Genomic DNA, 19,449 nt, shown 5'->3' with positions numbered 1-19,449 from the left:
GCTTCCTAGGAAGCACAGACAGGAGCACCACCAACAGCCTCTGGCTGAGCAGCAGAGCTGCTTTCTGAGAAAATGCCACTGAAGAGCAGTTGGGGCATTAAAACCCATTTGCTGGAATATTCACTCGAATATAGACACAGGTATGCTCATAAATACCTGGGTGCACAAATATCAAAGGAAAGCAACTGCTACAATGAAATTATGTTGCTTGGTAATGCACATAATCCAAGTGAATAGCAGAAACAGTGCTGCAGGTATAAACACTAAGGAATGCATGGAGATTCATTTATAAATGCAGAATACACAAAACAACTGATGCTTTGATCACCTTATTTGTGGTGGTGATTAAAAACTCCCTAAAAGTATACGTAATTTTAGACTTTTATTAGCATCTTGCAAAAATGTTAAATTACTTTATTCCAGTCATGTTGGGTTCTTCCCTTTGCTGAAGTTCTGACAGTATCAGTGTTTTACTTTCATGAAAAGTCAACAATTTCAACATATTCATGCTACCTTTTAAAGAGCAATCTGAAAAAAATAAACCCAGTATCTTAAATTTACAGAGCAGTTCAATATTCAAACGTGTTTACCAAACTCTGATTTTTAATGTGCCATTTATGTTTAAACGGAACACCAGCTGTGGAAGCTGCACCACAGGAACGGTAGCAATCCAAAGATGACATAATGGCTTGAAACCCTCAAAAGCTGTAAATCACAGCCACCTCTGGATGTCAGGTCACACAGTGGTCTGCACAGCAGAGAGAGGAGAGGAGACCAACATGAAGGTTCTAAGTGAAGCCTTTTTCTTTATTAGACACAGAATTTTACATTTTACTGATTTGTCCGTGCTTTTCTACTGCCAGATTCCTTGCTCTCTCACCTTTCTCACCTTGGTGACAGACCTTAATTTTGTTTTTCTCCTGGATTGTAAACCTTGTGTTTGTCTTCAATATGTCATCATCCAACCTGTATCACAGCACACTTACAACTTTTTACATTTACATATTCATTTACAACTTTTCTATATTTATAATAATTTTCTTAGCTTGGGTTTTTTTCTGTATTTTTAAGACATAGCTTTACCAATTTACTGCCAATTACACTTCCATTTTTTCACTAATAAAGCTGTGAGAAAAGCCTGGATCAGGTCAGAAAGTCTCACTTATTAGTCACAGATATGGCTTCTGACACATGCCAATTGCACATTAACAAGGCAACGGTCCTGTGTTTGCATCTTCAGACAACTCCTGCAAATTCCTACTTGCACTTCCACAAGTAGGATACAACACAAATTAGAAGGCATGATTAAAAATTATAATAACAGAGCTGAAACAATATCCTGTTCATCACTCATCAAAAGAAAGAGAAATAACTGCCTTGGGGCTGTAATAAGACAGAAAGTGGGACAGGGAGACCAGTCCTCCCCAGCAGACTCTGCAGGAAGCATTCCAAACATGACAAATTCACTGTTCACCCAGCAGATGAAGTAATGACACCAGTATTTGTCCATAAAATGTAATTTAGCCAGACTACTCCAATGAAATCAGAAGCTTTAATGCTATAAAACTACAGGGTTGGAATATTTTTACCTTATTAAGGAAGTGGAGGGGGGAGCCCATAAGCTTTCATTTTGCCTGAGCTGAACCATCACAGTGTGGGCTTTGTTTTCAGGAGCAAACCACACAGCCCCCAGCGCTAAACAATTTGCGTAATTCCTCCTGAGATGCGCACGCCTTGCCAAAAACCTGGTGCCAGGTGTAAAGTCCACACTCTGGGCTTATCAGCACATTAAATAAAAGCATCTTCCCTCTCAGCCTAACCAGATACCTGAGGGCAGGCATCAGCCTGGATTCCTTCGTGCTTTCTGTCCCTGCCTCGTCTTGCCCCGCGCCGCGAGCGCCGGGGTGAAGACATCAAGCCAAAGCTTGTCCTTGTAAAGAGCCAGTCAACAACTACAAGAACATCTGCCAGAAATGCAAGTTTAGGCTTGGTTGTAATACCTGCCCTTAACTCCTGCCAGACTTTAATGATGCAACACCCAAGGCATGTTATTGAGTTGGTGTCAGTTCCTTTTTTCGTGTGTAACCCGAGTCCTAAAAACAATTCTTTGGAAATTAAGGGGAGAACTGTACTTGAGTCAAACTAATACTGAACTTTATTTCAACAAGCCTCAGCAAAAGGCAAACAACAATCCATATGTTTTTATGAATTTGGGAATGACAAAATGGAAACATGTCTTTAAAAAAAAAAAAAATATGTGCTCATGCCATGTTCACAGCTAGAGACTGGGAAAGCACATGAAAGCCCAAAAATAAAACTCGACTAGAAGCAAAACCAGAAGTTTTTCCTTCTGTCTAAACGAAGGGAAACATAAACAGTGAAGTACCAATAGCAAAATGTTGATTCCATTTTAGTAAGATTTTTAACAGCGTGCCATAAAAAAAAAAGAACAAAATTTATCCTATAGCAAGTAGGATATCTTATAATAGCCTAAAATATATCCTATAAAACAACCAAGAGTTCAGAATAAAAGTGTTTTTCTGCACAGCCATCAGTAAAATCACTCATACATGAGATTTCTGAGGCACAAGCTTTAAACAGAGAGTCATTTAAAATGCTTTCTGGGTGAGAAGTTACTCTCACACTGGTTTTATATGGAAATATGAATTACTGTTAAGGGACAGCTGTGTGGTGCTCTGCCACCCCTGGAGCTCCCTCCTCAGCAAAGAGAGCCAAAGGCATGGCTATTAGGCACATTAGAAACTGTTTAAAGTATGAACCTGGCTAAAAAAGGGCTTCTTTTGAAAAAAAAAAATTTGCGAAAATATATTCATTTTTATAGCAAACAGCAGGGTCATCATATATTCTTGGTAGAGGTGTTGTGCTATAGCAGCTGCTTATAAATCCCAGTAAATGAGATAACGTGGCAAACTTCACCTGAAACCAAACCATCTTTTGTCTCCCTGGATGACAACATTAAATAGGGCAGAAATGGCTACCTGGAGCAGGACTGCTCAAAGAGTAACCTTTTTTTCTTTTGCCGTTAAAACCCAAATTCAATTAGCTCCTCCATGCTCAAACAGAACTGCTGCTGCTGAAATTGTACTCCAGCAATAATTGCCATCCAAGAGTGATCTAATTATATACAAGTCTCAGTGGCTGCATTCCCACGTTGCTTCCTACAACCAGGATTCACTACAATACAACTCATGAGTGAAAACCACATCGTTTTCATTCCTTCTCCCTCAAGACTGCACGACTTTATATGTGTGTACTGAGAATGGAGTTAGTCTATTAGTAAGCTTGCCATAAAAACCCAAGTTTCTACCTACTGTTAAATACAAAGGAGGAGAAAAGGCACTTGAGCTGCATGTAAAAAACAGCTAATGGGCTAAGCTATACAAGGGAAAGAACGTTCTTTTAATTAAGGTACTGGATTAGGATTCAAAGACCAGCTTTGCTTCTTGGCTCTGTCACCAGCTTCCTGTGTGACCCAGGGCAAGAAATTTCATCACTCCACAGCTCGGGTTTTCATCTCTAAAATGGACAGTGACATTTCCCTCTCCTGGCCTTGCTGTATTCCTGTTGTAAGCAATTCCTGTGTGCTGGCATGTTGCCCTGGACAATAAGTATCCAATATTAATTGAAGCCTCTGTGTACTACTCTAATAAAAAGCTAAAATCGACTCATCTCCCTTTCACAGCAGCCTGGTGGAGTTTTGTATCACCACCATTTGCCACTACTGCAAACACATCTGAGTCCCTGAGCAAAGCCCTGCTTCAATCCCCACTTGGAAATGGAGAAGGAAGGAAAAGGCCATTGATTGGGGTATCCCAAACATTCAAAGAATAACTTTGTCCAGCACAGAACATCCTGGCCAACTTGAATGGGCCATTCCCTGCTAACACAGTCACTATGCACAAGAATCCTGTGCAATAGAGAGGCTGCCAATGACTTGCTGCTTTTTTTTTCCCTTCTGTATTTTCTACTTCCACTGTAAAAAAAAAAAAGTGCAAGGGTTTTGCCAGGTCTGTAAATTTGAACAAGACCATCTGAGCTGACTCTTAAGAGTTCTTGCAAGTAATTACAAGGTAAAAATGAGAATACTTCACACCTACATTCTGACTGAAAACTTCTCAGCCCTGCTGGCTCCAGGCTTTTAATTGTCAAAAGAGTTCAAGGTTTGGAAAGTTATTGGCGTATTCCTAACTAGCATTGTGTCACTATTTGGCACGATTTTTGCTGGGATACCTCCCAACTCTGTGACATAATCAGAGGGTTCTCTACATTACACCATATAGTCAGATGCTCATGTTAGTGTAATATGTTACCATGTTTAATACCATTTGCTATTACTTACACTTAATCAGCTCTGGAACCAGTTAAACCATATAGGAAAAGTAATTTCAGAGGCTTTCAACTGACAGTTTTCTACACAGAACTTGACCTAAAATTACGACCTGAAGTTCGTAAGATGCAGTCTAAGTCGGCAATTGCCTCTAAACAAACATTCATAACTCTCCACAACCCTGTGGGAACTGAAAATTCATATGAAAACAGAGAAAGGGAACTGAAAATTCATATGAAAACAGAAAAAAGGGCATAAAGTTAGCTCTGTAGAACTGTCTCAACTAGAAAACCTGTCAGAGTTTCCCCTTCTGGCCAATCTTAATTTACTGCTTCAGCAATTTTATACTCCACAATTACTGCAAGCCTCCAGCCACACAGGAATGGCTGAGAACTCCAACATCAACCCCCCCTATAGGTGAAAATCCCAGTCTCTTGAGAGACTCACACTAAACTCAACCCAAGGTGCACATTCCCATGCACAGGTTTTCAAGCAGACTCACAATTATACCCTTGAACCCATCAAATGAAATTTTTAAAAAAGAGTGGTGAAATTACTAAGTGTGCAGGACTCCAAAATGCAGGTTGTGTCTTGCAAAAGTAATTTTTGGACTTCTGTTTTCATTTCTTACAGGACAAAAGCAGGGTCCTCTGAGCGCCATCAGCTGGGTACCCAGCACCCCAAACCTCTCATCACTTTTGAAAACCTCATTATTTACTTTCCTGCCTCTCTATAGGAAAGGACTAGACATTTAAATAAATGACATAATCCTTACTACCATTCCATTCATTCATGCAGGTCACTATAATTTACTGCCAGGAAAAATAAACTTCTGCAAAATATTCCTCAATGCAAGACATTCAAAAAGCTCAAAGCAGGAGAGGAGGTGAGAGGGCTTCTAACAAATATTTGCTCAAGTGACTGCATCATCCACGAACACATTTGCTAGGAAAAAAAAAAATGGGTGAAGAAATTTATGGCCAACATGAAACACACCAGGCTGGGACAGGAAAACGAAGAGGGGGTAGAGAAGGGGAATTTTTAACCAGTTTTATTTCAGCAAGGAAAGGTTTGTAGAGCCTGGCAAGCCGCTGCAGGCAGCCTGAGCCCTGGGTGAGGTGGCCAGCAGAGGACCACACCATGCAGAACACAGCTCACTACAACAACTGACACCCATCCCTGGCAGCCGTTGTGGCTGCACCCTCCATAAATTTTGTTTAAACAAGTGTTCAAACAGAAATGGCTTTGCCAGCTCACCTCAACCATACCCAGAGCTCACTTTGAGACAAAATATTGCCAAGGCCACGAAAATCCTCACTGCTTTCAGTGCTGACTGCCCAAACTCGAGTACAGGTGAGCTGGGTGATTCACAGGCTCTGAAGACTTAAAAGGACGAGGGCTGGTGGTGGGGCTCTGGTCTGATGGCATTCTCATCCCAAAGTGATCTTTCTCCTCTGCTCCACAAAGGCTAGCTCTCCTTGGCATTTTCACAGGGAATGTTTTCCTTTTGCGCCACCCAAGAAGCTGGCACTTTGTTTTCTCTTGGATTTGGGTGTTTCTGCAGATTTAGGTGGTCTCAGACGAAACAAGACACTACTTATAAAGACCATCCAAAACAATGCACAAGGGATATATTTTTACTCATGTAAAACCAATCAAGAACTAGGGAAATTACCATGTTGTCACCTTTTAAGTCCTATAAGTCCTTACAGTAAGATATTCCACAAAGAATCTATGGAGTTGGGCTGTCTGTCACCAGCCAAAAATAGCATACAATAATCAAATTAATTTTTGCTTTCAATAGTGATTGATCAAAAGTTCTATTCACAGAGATTGTAATGCTCAGATCACCTCACAAAGCTGGAGAGAGCAAAGCCCATTCAAGACACACTTCAGAAACCATGGCTCTGATCCCTAAAGGTCCTATAAGAAAAGCCACACTGGTTATTTTGGACAGCAATGCCTTCAGAGTCAATAAAATTGCTCACACCCATCCAGGCTAATCAGAAAGACTAGAGGTGAACAGAAATTATTCCTGAGATTTCAAGCTCTAATTTAGCTAACGACTTAAATAAATATCTGTAAGCCTTATTAAAGTCAGCAGGATTTAGGTATTAATAAGGTAATATTATTAAGCCTGTGTTTAATAGTCCTGCATAATCACAGCTTTGCTACTACTGAAAAATTCACACAGCTGTTTAGAATTTGTCCTCAGGTAAAACATTTCTTCTGAACTTTTATCATCTGTGTTTTGGGGACTGCTCAGAGCCCACCCAACAGGCTCCAGTCAGAACTCTCTTAGACTGTTGTGATTGCAAACTGCCCTTCCTGAAGCTCCAGATCTGCTCTAGCTGCAAAGTCAATATCTAGCTTTCCATTAAAAAAAAAAAAAAATCATTTCAGATATAATAACAGGACTCTAAAGGATTGCTTGACAGTTTTCATAACTGCAGTTATTAAAGTCTGTGTTAGTACAATCGTACAAGTAATAATTAAATTGTAATACTAATGATTAAGGTTGCATCAGCATGTATTATTTGGTCGTCATGGCAAACTTGTGGGTGGATATTGCACATGGATATTACACTTTTTGCCAAGGCAGGGGTAGATTAATCCTACAGGCACGAGTGAGACAGATGAATATATAAAGTTATGAAGCAATTGGCTGTGCAGTGAAATCTTATCTTTAGAATACTGCGAAATCATCTCCAAAATAAACGGGGAATGTAGCAGCTCAGTTCCAAACGCTTTAATAGAGAAAGCCATTAGTGAAAAACAGTGTCCTGCCCATGAGAGCTTCACTTACCAACCACGTCGAGGTGGTAGGTGTGGTTGATGGACCCGTACTGGTTCTCCACTATGCACGTGTAGTTCCCCTTGTCCGACGGCACCACGCTCTCCATGATGAGGCTCCAGTGCTGGTTACGGACCTGGGGGATGGAACCAGACAGGTTGGGATCTTCTCAAGCAGAGTTTTACCCTCTCCCCTTCCAAAAGAACTGTTCCCTGAATAGTTATCCTTGTGTAATCCACAGTTGGAAGCCTCTTCTGCTCTCGTTTGGCAGCTCTGGACGCTGAAATGATTTATGCTTGACCCAGAACAGCATGGCTGCAGAGTGAAAGCTTTCACACCCTCTGCTATAAATCTACCTGGCCCCTGCTCCAAGCACTGCAGATGTCAGTGCACACTCAGTCCTCCCAGGCTGAGCAGGATGGCACCAATTAGCAGCAGTGGTCTTACTGGGCTTTACTTTTCAATCTACTCAAAAGTGAATGCACACCCTCAGGGTATTCCCCATCTGTCTCCAAAGAGCCACCTGGTAATAGCTGCCCATCAGCAACACAGGATGGATAGGATTCCCTAAACATCCAGGTCTCCATCCTTCCTAAAAGCTCAGTGACACAGCTCACAATTTAGAGAAACTGAGGGGTGATGTTTGGGATTCCTCCCCCAAACCTCCTGCTGCTCTGGGGTGCCCCAAGAAAGAAATTAATCCTAGAATCATGCTGCCTCATCAAAAATGCCTGAAAAAAATCCTCATGGAAACAGAGAATAAGGATATACATTTTCTCACAGAATCCCTCTCAGACAGAATTTATTAAAGGTACAGATTCTGTTCTTATTTGAACTCCAAAGGAGCACTGGCTTTGGTCTCACAGAAAATAGGATCCAGCCCAGTACTGGAAGGATACAGAGCCATCCTGTACACACATATATTTCCTGCATCAGAAGTTGGCTCCCAAAATGACCTTTTGCTGGCTATGGACTAATTCCTTGTCTTAGCATTACATTTTTGACAAAGTGCTCAGAAAGCTTAACATTCTCTGTAGCTGCAATGTACAATTCTTCAACTGCAAAGTACATATTTCAGCAAATGGAATAAAACACAATCTGCTACAGTCATTTTAATCAGCCAAATGGAAAGCAGTAATTCAGTGCTGTACACCAGCAAAATTTATGGACCATTCAGTGACGCTTCCAGTAACCATACATTCTTAAAACATCATTACAACTATAGCTATGAAATCCTGCATCGTGCCTGACTATTTTGTAGGTCCTTATCCAGCAGGAAAAGCTGCACAGGGCCACATCCCAGTGCCAAGAGCACTTGCTGGAGGTAAAAATGCCTTCAGTTCAAAGCTTGGAAGAGAAGTTCTCTCTATAGGCAGCTCCTGGCTTTCCTAATTCCCCCAGTTAGTAATTATCTCAATAGCTGGATATGTCTCTTATTGCTCAGTTGTGGACTAATAATATTTAGCTAATGACTGGCCATGTGGACTTTGAAAAGCAAAGAAAGTGTGGGCAAGACTCCAGCAGGAGAAGGTGCTAAGCTAATGTCAGAGCAGTGTGTGACACAGCTTCAAAATCTCCAGCCCAAACTTAAGGCTTCTCTCCTCGGCCCCTCGTACTGATGGTCAAACAACTATATTGATTTCATCAAAATGATATCTTGATTTTTCTCCACAAAAGTTTATAGATAAGTTTATAGAAATAGAAAGACTTTATCAGTTATTTTAACATCTCATTGTTCTGCTAAGCAATTCTGAAAGTCAAAGTTTGGGTCAGGAAGAAATGCTGTCATAAACTGTTGGTAAATAACAAATACAGCAGCTACATATTTTGAGTATTAAATACTTCTTTGTGATTTATTTTGAAGGACACTTGGTGAAAGTGACCTGAACTTTCTGCCATTACAAGCTAAAACACGCTTTTCGGAATCAGAGCAAGTTTTTAGTCAATGTGATTGTAAAACAGGAAGACCAGATCATAGTTCCACAAAAGTTAAAACAAATAAAAATTGTAAACAAGCTGCAGGTAATTAATTTGACAGGAAAACACAAGGAATTGTTTATGTTCAATAAAAAAACATAACTAACTTACAGCCGCAAGTGGATATACTGGATGGGAATATTAAAAAGTATTTGTGCAATTTCCCTTCTTGTAACTGCATGGGCAGAGATAATATCTTTATAACAAAACAACAGCTTAAGCCACTTTGGTTTAAGCTAAACAACTGCTGTAGAGGTCCAAAGCAGTTATGACACATTGTCAGACAACTGGATTAATGTCAGGGCTCTGGATCCAATGAGATTGTTGGCTTAGTGCTTTGCAGCTACAAGTGCAGCATTGCAAAGTCCAGGAAAAACCCCCTTTGCTGGGGATGAGCAGCCTCTTCTCTCGCTGATGATTTCCAAATTCAACATTTCATTCTCAGACATGCAACAGCCCAGCCACATCCCTGCACCCACACAGCTTGAAACACAGGCTTTGGTAACGTGGCTTTTTTACATGAAATGCCACACCCCTTAGTCCAGGTGTTTTCCTTACTAGCTGTGGACGCTTCTGGCAAATTACTGACAGCTTTATTGGGGGGAAATCCTTTCCATCAAGGTTTAAATAATTCCTCCAAACAATCTCTCCAAAAGATTTCATTTTTAAACTGAATTATCAGTATCAAATGCATACAAACTGCATTCTTAAGTTATAGCTTAGAGGTGGGAATCAAACTGGAATCAAAAAGCCAAGGAATACTGGTCAGAGAATTGGGAAAGGGCAAGGAATTTTTCATATAAACTATTTGCTTTTGGAGTATCCCGTAAAGAACTGTGAACAGTTCTGTTCATTGTTAAAATGTATGTCTTCACTGGAGAGATAATGTCATGAAAAGTTGTCACTTAGCTACAAAAGGATCCATTTTAAACTAATCTCAAAGGAAAGAAGGATTAGAAATGAAAATACAACTGTCCACAAAAGCAGCACAGTTCAGACTGTGAGAGTACTGCTCAGACAAAGAGAACACGTACAGAACACCCCTGGCAAAGGCCACAGGCTTGTGCAGTTGTTCCTGTAATCATAAATTTTCTTACTCTGTATTTACCTGGCTGAATTTGAATGTGTTTAAGACAACTGCAGTGATGAGGCTTATCCAAATGCATAGGTGCAAACACACACGTGTTAATGCTTAAACAGTAACAGCTGATAGAAGTGCGTTTGCTTTTTGGGTGGTGTACAGGAAAGAAAAGGCTCCCGTGGTCTCAGAGAGGATTTAGATTATCAACTCAAAGAAAATATCAAATGCCTCTAAAGGCACAAACAAGAGTTATCATCACTTTGAAAAATCAGAGTAAAAAAAAATTTAGATATTCAATAATTCATGTTCTCTTTATTTTAAGGAGGTTGGGTATATCTCGAAAGATCATAAAAGGATCAATTTTGAAATTCACCACCCAGAATTAGTCACAGTGCAGGAATTCTGCCCTGGAAGCTATCTTGGCCAGAACATACACCCTCCTGCTTGCCTGCCTGAGTGCAAATTGACTCAAGACATTCCCCAGTCCGAGGGACAAAGTGCTACAGCCACTATCTGATTTTGATAAAAACAATACACCAAGGGATTTCTCATTCTTAGCAGGAAAGAGGTGGCTGAAGGATTACTGGGAAGCCTCACATTTTCTTTCCCTTCCCTTTGTCCCTTAAGGCTTCAAAGGATGATTGTCTCTTCTGTCAGTTATGGCCAGGTTTGGATCCAGCTATTCTATCCCAAATATTGTGAATATCTGCAGCAAACATGCCTTGCAGAGAGCAACACCCAGATTCAACACAAGCTAATGTGCAAGATTTAGCATGAGCTGCTGTGATACCTGGTTAAACACAGACCAGCATGGACAGACTCAATCCTTCCTGAGGACTCCTTGATTAAAAGTTCATTGGCATAGTGATGTCAAGAAAATACAATTCTCTCTATTCTAGTATAATTTTGCATGAGCCCACAGTGACTTCATCCAGCCCCTCGAACAGGATGAGGACACAGCTCAAAAAAAAGAGCTCTGTAGTCCTCAATCTTTAACACCCATTCACTGGGAACAAGCTTCCATCTTCAAAGATGATTATTCAAAATGACAGAATATAGAATATACACGGATTTGGTTGATTCAACAATGGTAAGTAAATTCTACAAGATAATTTAAAATTTAATGTCTTTAGGAGCAACATGAAAGTCTGAAATCCTCAGCTGTGTGCCCTCTTTTTTTCCTTTGGACTAAAGATATATAAGAAGTTATGATTTAGAATTAGAGGTACAGACTTCACACATCCAGCTGGCTTTAGGAACAGGCATGTGTGGTTCCTTCCCAGAGTGCATACATACCTAGGAAATTGCATACATTTAATACACATGACCAAAAGTTTAATTTGTGCCACTTAATGGGCACAACTCTAAATGATCTCACCCAGCTCCCTAACACTAGCAGTGCCAGCACAGAGCCCCACACGAGCTGATTTACCCCACCAAAGATCCCCCTCCCAAAGCAGACACCAGGTATCTCCATCCTGCCTCTCTAAACACACATTTTCCTTCATGGTCTTCAAGAGTGATATCTTCATTTCCCCTTCATCAGATGCAAAGTGTTCAAAATAACAGCCTGGTTACTACCAGAACAGTTACTATTATTTTCCAAGACAGGATTAGTTTGGTTGGGGATTTTTTTTTCCTTAATTGGTGCTTTTTTTGTTTTTAAAAAAGCACTGAGAAGGGCAAAAATCACTGAATGGGAGCCAATTCGTTAACACTCCACAGCGTTATGAAAGGCAGAAGGTGTTGCCAGGTGTACACTCACAAGCAACAGAAATTTATGGTGTAAGCAAACATAGATGGAAAAGTCTACTTAGATAATTAGTGCTCATGCGGGGAGACTTTCTGGGCTCTGCTCTCTGCTAACACAAATGTTGGAAAAAATGACACTTTCTACAGTAAATCCAGCTAGAGAGGAAAGGAGACTGAGGCTTGTCCTCCTCTGCACTGGAAAACAGATTTTTTTGCACTGGGCAGGACCTGAATCAACAGCTGACAAAGCAATGGCTCAACCGAGGCAGCTCCCCAAAACCACTGCAACCAGGGGGCAAGGCAGTGGTGCAGGACTGGGGGCAGCCTCAGGACTCAGAACTGAGCTCTGTCTAGCAAAGACAGCTCATTTGTGTCTAACAACCATTGCAAACTGCTGGGAGCAGCTCAGCACAAGCTCCAGGATGGGGATTCCAGCCCTGACACAAGGGGACTGACTCAGAAACTTCTCCTCCTGGGGGAGGAGCTGCCGAGGTGTCGGGGACGTGAGGAAACCACTGAGAGAAGACCCACACAGGAGGTGATGGGAAGTCAGAAATGGCAATGCTTGAACAGCAATTTGCCACCAAAGTCACGCATTCCCAGTTCCTTGGAGGAGAGGGATCAGATGACCGAATCCTGACTTCTGACCTGACCTAGGCAGATACCACGAGGTTAAAGGTCTGTGCACTAACAACAGAGCAAGCTGGCCTCCCTAAAACTCTCTCTTAATCAGTAACCACCAACTCAGAATAAGACATCTAATCTGAAGCTATTTAAAATTCAAACAAACCCTTCTAAGTAATTGCTGTTACTTTCCCCTCAAATTCTTCTTCCCATTTCAGTTTCACAGGCCATAAACTCTATAGAAAATAATAACTTTTGACTTCCAAGGCTTCCTTTATTAAACTGCCTTACACTCACCAGAGCGGATGGCCATGTTTTTAACAATGCAGCCAAAAATGAATAGAGCAAAACAGTCTTAATCTGCTTTGCTAAGTCAGTCTTTAGTTTTCCAAATACGTCTCTAAAAATAATCCTTAGCTGCACTGCTAGGCTAGAAGCTTGAATTTCAGAAAAAAATAAATAATTAGTGCTCAGTAACCGCCAAAGACACCACCCACCCTCCCCCAGAAGAAAACAACCACCTCTTTTTACTTCCACGTTTGATCCAAGGCCATTAAAATATTTTCTGTTGACTTCAGCAAGTTTTTGGTAGATTTTTGGTTTTTTGGTTTTTTTTTTGAGAAGGAGGAGGGCTGGCTTTGGGTTGTTTGGTTGGCTTTTTTTTTCTAACAGCTTTGGTCAAGAAGAGAAATTACAAAACGCCATGGTGAGCCCTTACCTTGTACCCGCCAATGCGATGCTCCTGCTTGAACTCCTTCCCGTTTTTCAGCCAGCGCATGGTCGGCGTTGGGTTGCCCATGGCCGGGCAGCGGAACTTGACGGTGTTGGCGGCCGGCACGGCGTGGAGCCTCTTCTCCATTTTGTCCGTGTGTGTCCAGTAAGGCGCCCCTGTTCCAAAGGGACACATCCAGAAACATCAGCACTTGGAAACTCGGCTCCCCATCCAGCCCCTTCCACCGGCGCGCAGAGCCGCAGGAAACGGTTTCAAGCAAGGTTTAGAAAGAGCACACGACTGGAGATCAGCTGCTGCAAGTGTCAGCCAGGGTTTTGCAAACGGCTCAGTCTGCTGCTCTGGGTATTTAATTTGTGACAAAATTCCAGTAATTAACCACAGACAACTTTTGTTTTGCGTACATCAAGTAAGACACAGGGACTGGGTTTTCATCAGATAATATTGATCTCGAGCTGAGTTACTGCCATGGTTCAAACTCAGAATTTTTGGCCCTCAGCTGTGAAGCCAGACAGACCCAAGACAGAAGATGCATGGAAACATGAGCCTTCCCCCTTTCCCCTTCTGTGAGAAGGGGGATAAAAACACCCACCAGTCTGACAGCAGCTAAAGCCTGCAGTGTGTGATGCCGAGGTGAACTGTGCTGCTACTGCCATAGAAACCACAGAAATGTATTTACAAATGGAACATATTTCTGAAATCTTAACCCAAGCAGAGGAAACCAAACAAGTAAATGTGGATCAGCAAAAAGTATTCATCATTTTGGAGGGGTTTCCCGCACTAATGAGCCTCCTGAAGTCCAAAGGGTCAGTGACATCCAAAAACATGGCATAAAATTAGAGTGCCTCTCTCTCAACACACAATTTCTGAAGTGACCATTTTCCCAGACCCTGACATGGCTCTCCTGGCTCTCGCTCACTCCTTGCCATGTCCTGGCCCAGCCTGTGCCCACATGAACATCATGAGAAGCATGTTTGTCATGTACCAGTAGAGGAAACACAGCAGAACAAAATTTACAACTGCCCATAAGTTTTTACCCTCACAGAAGTAAACTTGGAGACATAGACCCAAAGACAAAGTTATCCCATGCTCTGGATCCTTGCACAGCTTCATCTACATTTCTCAAAGACTTCATGGCATTGCTTCAGTCATCTCACCATAACAGGGTTGTTTTGTTTTTTTGGTTTTTTTTTAAGTTAAAGATTCAAGATCTATTTAATAGTAGGAAACATTAATTTCTTTTACAATGGAGTTTTCCTGAAGCAAATCAGATTAGCGTGGAATTTTTAGGACTAGAGGGGTCCAGAAAAATAACTCCATTTCTCTCAACCCTGCTTCATTTCCTTCATTAGCAGGCCAACACTCCACTATAAATAAATTCTTCCGTTCCTCAAATATTTATAGCAGCTCTTACAATCAGTGCAAACTCAGAAATCCTGCTACCCCCCCCCCCCCCCCCCCCAAAATAAAAATACAGCTGGACAGAAAATACAGGAATAAATCCTTTAACTAAGTCTCTCTCAGTATAAAGAAAACATTCTAAAAGCAAGTCCTATAATGATGCTATGAACGATAAGTGTTTGGGTTTTTTTTTTTTTTGCCCGAAGTGGCAATTAGTGTTAAAATTAATGAAGTAGAAAAGCAAAGCAAATTTATGCATGTAATCAAAATAGAAAATCAAGTAACTATTGAAAATTTAACTGCAACACTAAGAAATTGTTACGGAGACTGAAGTGAATTAGGGATGCAAGGAAAATCACTGTTAACATTATTTGCTAAAAGCAGGATCACATTAAAACAACAGAAGACTTTAAACAAAGCCAATCAGAGGAATTAACTGCTACACGCAAAGGCCAAATTACATTGCAAGTACACCAGGCAAAAGCAGAATTACATGCTGGTACTGAGGGATTAAAAAGCTGTTTTCCTGGACTGCTAAAAAGTCTCCCACAAGGCAACCTCTGCTGGGCCCTACTTGCAGCTCCCATAAAGTCAAAGCAAACTGGGGCAGGTCAAAGACAACCAACCATTCAATCTGGTTGTATCAGCACCCCAGCCAGAGCAGAGGGCTTGCTTTAGCCCCAAGTGGGTACTGCCAACCCAGCAGCTCTGCAGCCAGCATGGTCACTTCCCACCACATCCGTCACACAAACCTCTCTCACACGTACGGGGCACAAAGAGCTCTCATGCAGCCACTGGCAAGCACAGCCTCTGAGCCTCCACAGCTCACCCATGGCAAAGCTGTGCTGCCCTGGAAGAGCAAGCTCTGGGAAGCTCCCATCAGGCTGCAGACTGGGACCAGGACACTGGAGTCAGTCAGGATGCAGCCACCAGCAGCTCCCCAAAGCTGCTTCACACAGACAAGTTTGTGCTGTTATGGTCCAGCCCATCCTCTGGTTTTCTTGAAAATAACTATCCATCAACAACCTTCCCCTGGAAAAGCTCCAATGCAACAAATGCACAGAGGGAGATCTCTGACAGAGATGGGTGCAAAAAAGAGGCCAGGCAGATGCAGGCAGGAATGAAGAGAAGCGGTTGCATTTTGTCCCACAGGAGGGGAAAGGAAACACCCCAGAACAGGAGAAAGGTTTGTTTGGAAAGCTTCCCCTCACCCAACCCTCAGCATAACCTGCAATGCTTCTAAATTACAGGTCAGCTTGGAGAAAAACATGCAGACATCACATATGGAAAGCACCATCTGAAAATGCTTCAAGACATCCTACATTTGGCAGCTCCTCAGCATGTTCAAGGAAAAGAGGAAAAGGCAGCAACATCCACAAACCATCACACTTGCCCTCAAATTGTGCTTTCATTCAGTGATTGATATGATTAGCACACAGCATTCTTCTTTATAGATTAAATCATCATGACCTAAAACACCTTTTAATGCTTCTATTTGTCTTGAGAGGAAAAACACCAAGCTTCACTAAAACCGATAATGAACACAGTTAATGAGTAGACACCACCAGGTGCTGACTGCTCCCATGGGCCACGTCCATCACATCCCATCACTGCCACCAGGACAGGTGGAGTAGGTGGCACCACTACTAAAAGTTCACAGTAACCACAGGGCAGACTCCAGCATGAAGCAGCAAAGAGCAGCAGGGGAACGGGTGGGAATTCCTGATTGCTCCTAGAGTTCTCATTAGTGAAGAAAATGTCCTGCTGACCCACACTGCACAGACATTACATCTAATCAGCCAAATCTCCTGCATGTGAAATTGAAATTAGGGAGCCCAGGGGACCACTTCACTTCAGGACTCTTCAGTTTTTATTTGGACTTATCTAATACAAAGAAACACAAAAGTAGTCAACTCCAAGCCTGCCTGACAAGCACCTCAAGCAGGCAATAGAGTGCCATAAGTGACCACATCAAACTCCTCCAAGGTTTTCAGTGCTATTGTATTTGACCTTTAATTAAAAAACACTTCTAGGCAACATCCAATTTTTGCTTCTCCCCTGAGTGGGTTTTCACTCTACAGGATTTGATGAATTTGAACCTTGTTTCATCCTTTCTGAAACTCTTCAAGGCATGAAAGGAACAGCATGTGGATTACATTTAGATACTTTTTGTTCTTGGTGCCAATTTACCCTTGCTTGGCCCAGAAGAAATTGTTTAAAGGGCGATAAGGAAAAAAAGTCATAAAGCCTCCAGTTGCCTGACCAGAATTCAAGGCAGAGCAGCAGCATCTTCAGGGCTACTCAGAAGTCTACAGAATAAATTAGTTGGTGGACTTGATTGCAACCACCAACCCTTTGTGGAGAAAGAGTACTGTTTTGCAGTGGAACCAATCCTGCACCTTCCCCATGAGCACTAATCCCTTTAACAAAAGCTGGAAGTAATAAAAAGCTATTCAGGATGCAGTCTGGAACAAATCTACCACAGCGCTTTTTCAGACAGTTAAAGTATCTGTCAAGCTGAAGGGACAGCAAAAGCAGAGTGAAATCTGCTCAGTGTGCCTCTCACTGAAAAACACACACAGGGCCAGTGGTCAAATGCATGTGGGTACACACCAGTGCCCTCCTCTCCCAAGGAGGAGCTGCTCCTCACATCTACAGAGTCACCTACAGCCTCCACTGACTTCAAGAGCAATTGTATTTTCTGGGAAGCCTTGAAAATGACACTAGATTTCCTCAACAGCCTCTCCACCTGCATTTGGAAATCTTAGCCTCTGAAATACAACAGCTTAAAAGAATACTTAGCAGTGTAAATAAAACAGCTCTAAAAAGTTTGTTTTAGTTTTAAGTATGCAGGAATGAGAATGCCAAGGTTCAGCTTCCTGTTGAAGGCACTACAGCCATTTCCTGCCTCATCTCATCATAATTAACATGCCAAGACAGCTGGACTTTATCAGAATTGTTTCATCAAAAAGCAACAACCTTTGAAGACTATGGCCTTTTGTTTCCATTAGTAAAGGCATAACCATGCCAATTTCCATTGCTTATCCTTAATGATCACAGCTATAATTTGTATGTAAATTATCAGTTAAATCATTTGAGATCTGCAAAACTCAAACGGTGATTGAGGAAACACTTAAAAGACTTCTGTAGGAGAGCAGCGGCCAGGGACTATTGTGAGGTCATGGACTTTGCCAGGCTCAGCATCCCATAGGAAGGGAAGGTAGAGGGCATTTGGCCATTGTGTACACTGCCTGCCCCACAGCACACGCAGGACACACACAGAGCTCCTGGTTCACTCCTCCATCTTCCATCTGCCTTGTAACACAGTGTCTTCAATTAGATGCGGCCTCTTGGATGTGACAGAAAACTTGGAAGAGGAAAAGAAGGCTTACAAGGCACTAGGCACACCACACCAAGTCCCACCCCTGACTTTCACACATAGCTTGCCAAATCACAGCCCTCTTTCAGCAGCCTTGTATTAATCGAGTTACTATGATGCAGCTTTTCACTGGACACAGAATGCTTGGAGGGACACGGTGCCACAACCCTTCAGTCATCGTTCTGCTTCCAGCTCAGACCCCGGGAGGCTGTGCTGCTCCCTCAGCAGACAGTGGGCACCTTTTAAAGAGCAATCCAACAAGGATTTGCTTGTGGAATGCTCTGCTCAGGCCCAAATTTGTCTTTTGCAGTTTCCTCCTTTCCATCTCCACACTTTCCCTGCCATCCGCGATGTTGGAACGTTCACGCCTGAGAGGCATCTTTCACTCAGAGCAGGGAAAGTGTGCTGGTCCCTGCTGCAGCACACACCCCTGTGCCAGCAGATGGACACTGTCAAGAGCCTTTCACCAGCTCCCCAATCAAGATTGATTAACAGTAGCTTAAAATGATAGCTCGTTTTACAAGAATGTCGTTAGCGCAACTGCTGGGCACTGCTCCCTGTCGCTGGAAGGGCAGGAATCCTTCTGTGCCATTACAGAGCACAGCTGCCTTGAGAGCAGGTCCTTCACTTTTTCCAAAAGCCATTTATGCTCACAATGGATCACCAAAGCCACCACTGCAGATCAGAAGCACAATTGTCACTGAAAATGTCACAAGTCCTTTTCCGACCAATACCAGTAAAGCTTTAAGGAACAGCAAACATCGGGAATGTTTCCTAACAGGAATTTCTGTTACGGCTCCATTTCTGGGCAGAGCTAACACTGCCTGGATTGGTGAGTTTTGCCTAGACAACCTGTTTTAAAAGCAGTGTCCCTTTTCCAAGCTCTCCAATTCTCTTTGCCACTGCATTCCTCTGTCAGGGCATCTCCAGCTGCCTGATCTCAGCCCCTTCCAGAGGCACCTGTGCATCAGGCCAGGGTTAATCACACTAACAGATGGCAGAGGCCAAACAGGCAGCTAGGAACTTATATCACTTTAAATAGCATCTAATGTTTCACAGCTTCAGACCGGGGGCAGCCGCACACAAAAGGCACTAACCGGGGCAGCCGAAATCAGGCTCGTGCTTGCTCACCTGAACAAGTGCTCCAGGCTGCAGTGCAGCTGCCAGCTCCTGACCAGGCTGAGCAGCAAACACACTCCCTGCCCACTGTGGGTGCTGCTCACTGACAGCTCCCCCAAGGGATTTCTGTGCTCTCCGTGTTAGTGACTTTACCAGGCACCAGTGACAGCAAAGCACCAGTCACCGAGGGGGTTTTGCTACACTGCACAGTGCATAAGGAGCCAATATGAATTTTACATACTTT

The 19,449-nt window shown here is 42.5% G+C and overlaps 1 protein-coding gene across 3 annotated transcripts in view; it reads right to left on the bottom strand.

Moving 5' to 3' along the window:
• FGFR2 (fibroblast growth factor receptor 2) overlaps positions 1–19,449 on the bottom strand; it is an 80,929-nt gene that overhangs the window by 39,887 nt on the left and 21,593 nt on the right. For all 3 annotated transcript variants that reach the window (XM_041461441.1, XM_041461440.1, XM_041461442.1), the window contains 2 exons: positions 13,295–13,464; positions 7,155–7,278 (listed from right to left, as the gene is read on the bottom strand). In XM_041461441.1, coding sequence (XP_041317375.1) covers positions 7,155–7,278; positions 13,295–13,464 — 294 coding nt within the window. The remainder of the gene's footprint in view (positions 1–7,154; positions 7,279–13,294; positions 13,465–19,449) is intronic.

Source organism: Pyrgilauda ruficollis, unplaced genomic scaffold (genome assembly GCF_017590135.1).
Source record: "Pyrgilauda ruficollis isolate IOZ18807 unplaced genomic scaffold, ASM1759013v1 scaffold15, whole genome shotgun sequence".
Taxonomy (NCBI): Eukaryota; Metazoa; Chordata; class Aves; order Passeriformes; family Passeridae; genus Pyrgilauda; species Pyrgilauda ruficollis.
The sequence above is the reverse complement of the archived record's forward strand: the minus strand, read 5'-3'. Positions and strand labels throughout refer to the sequence as shown.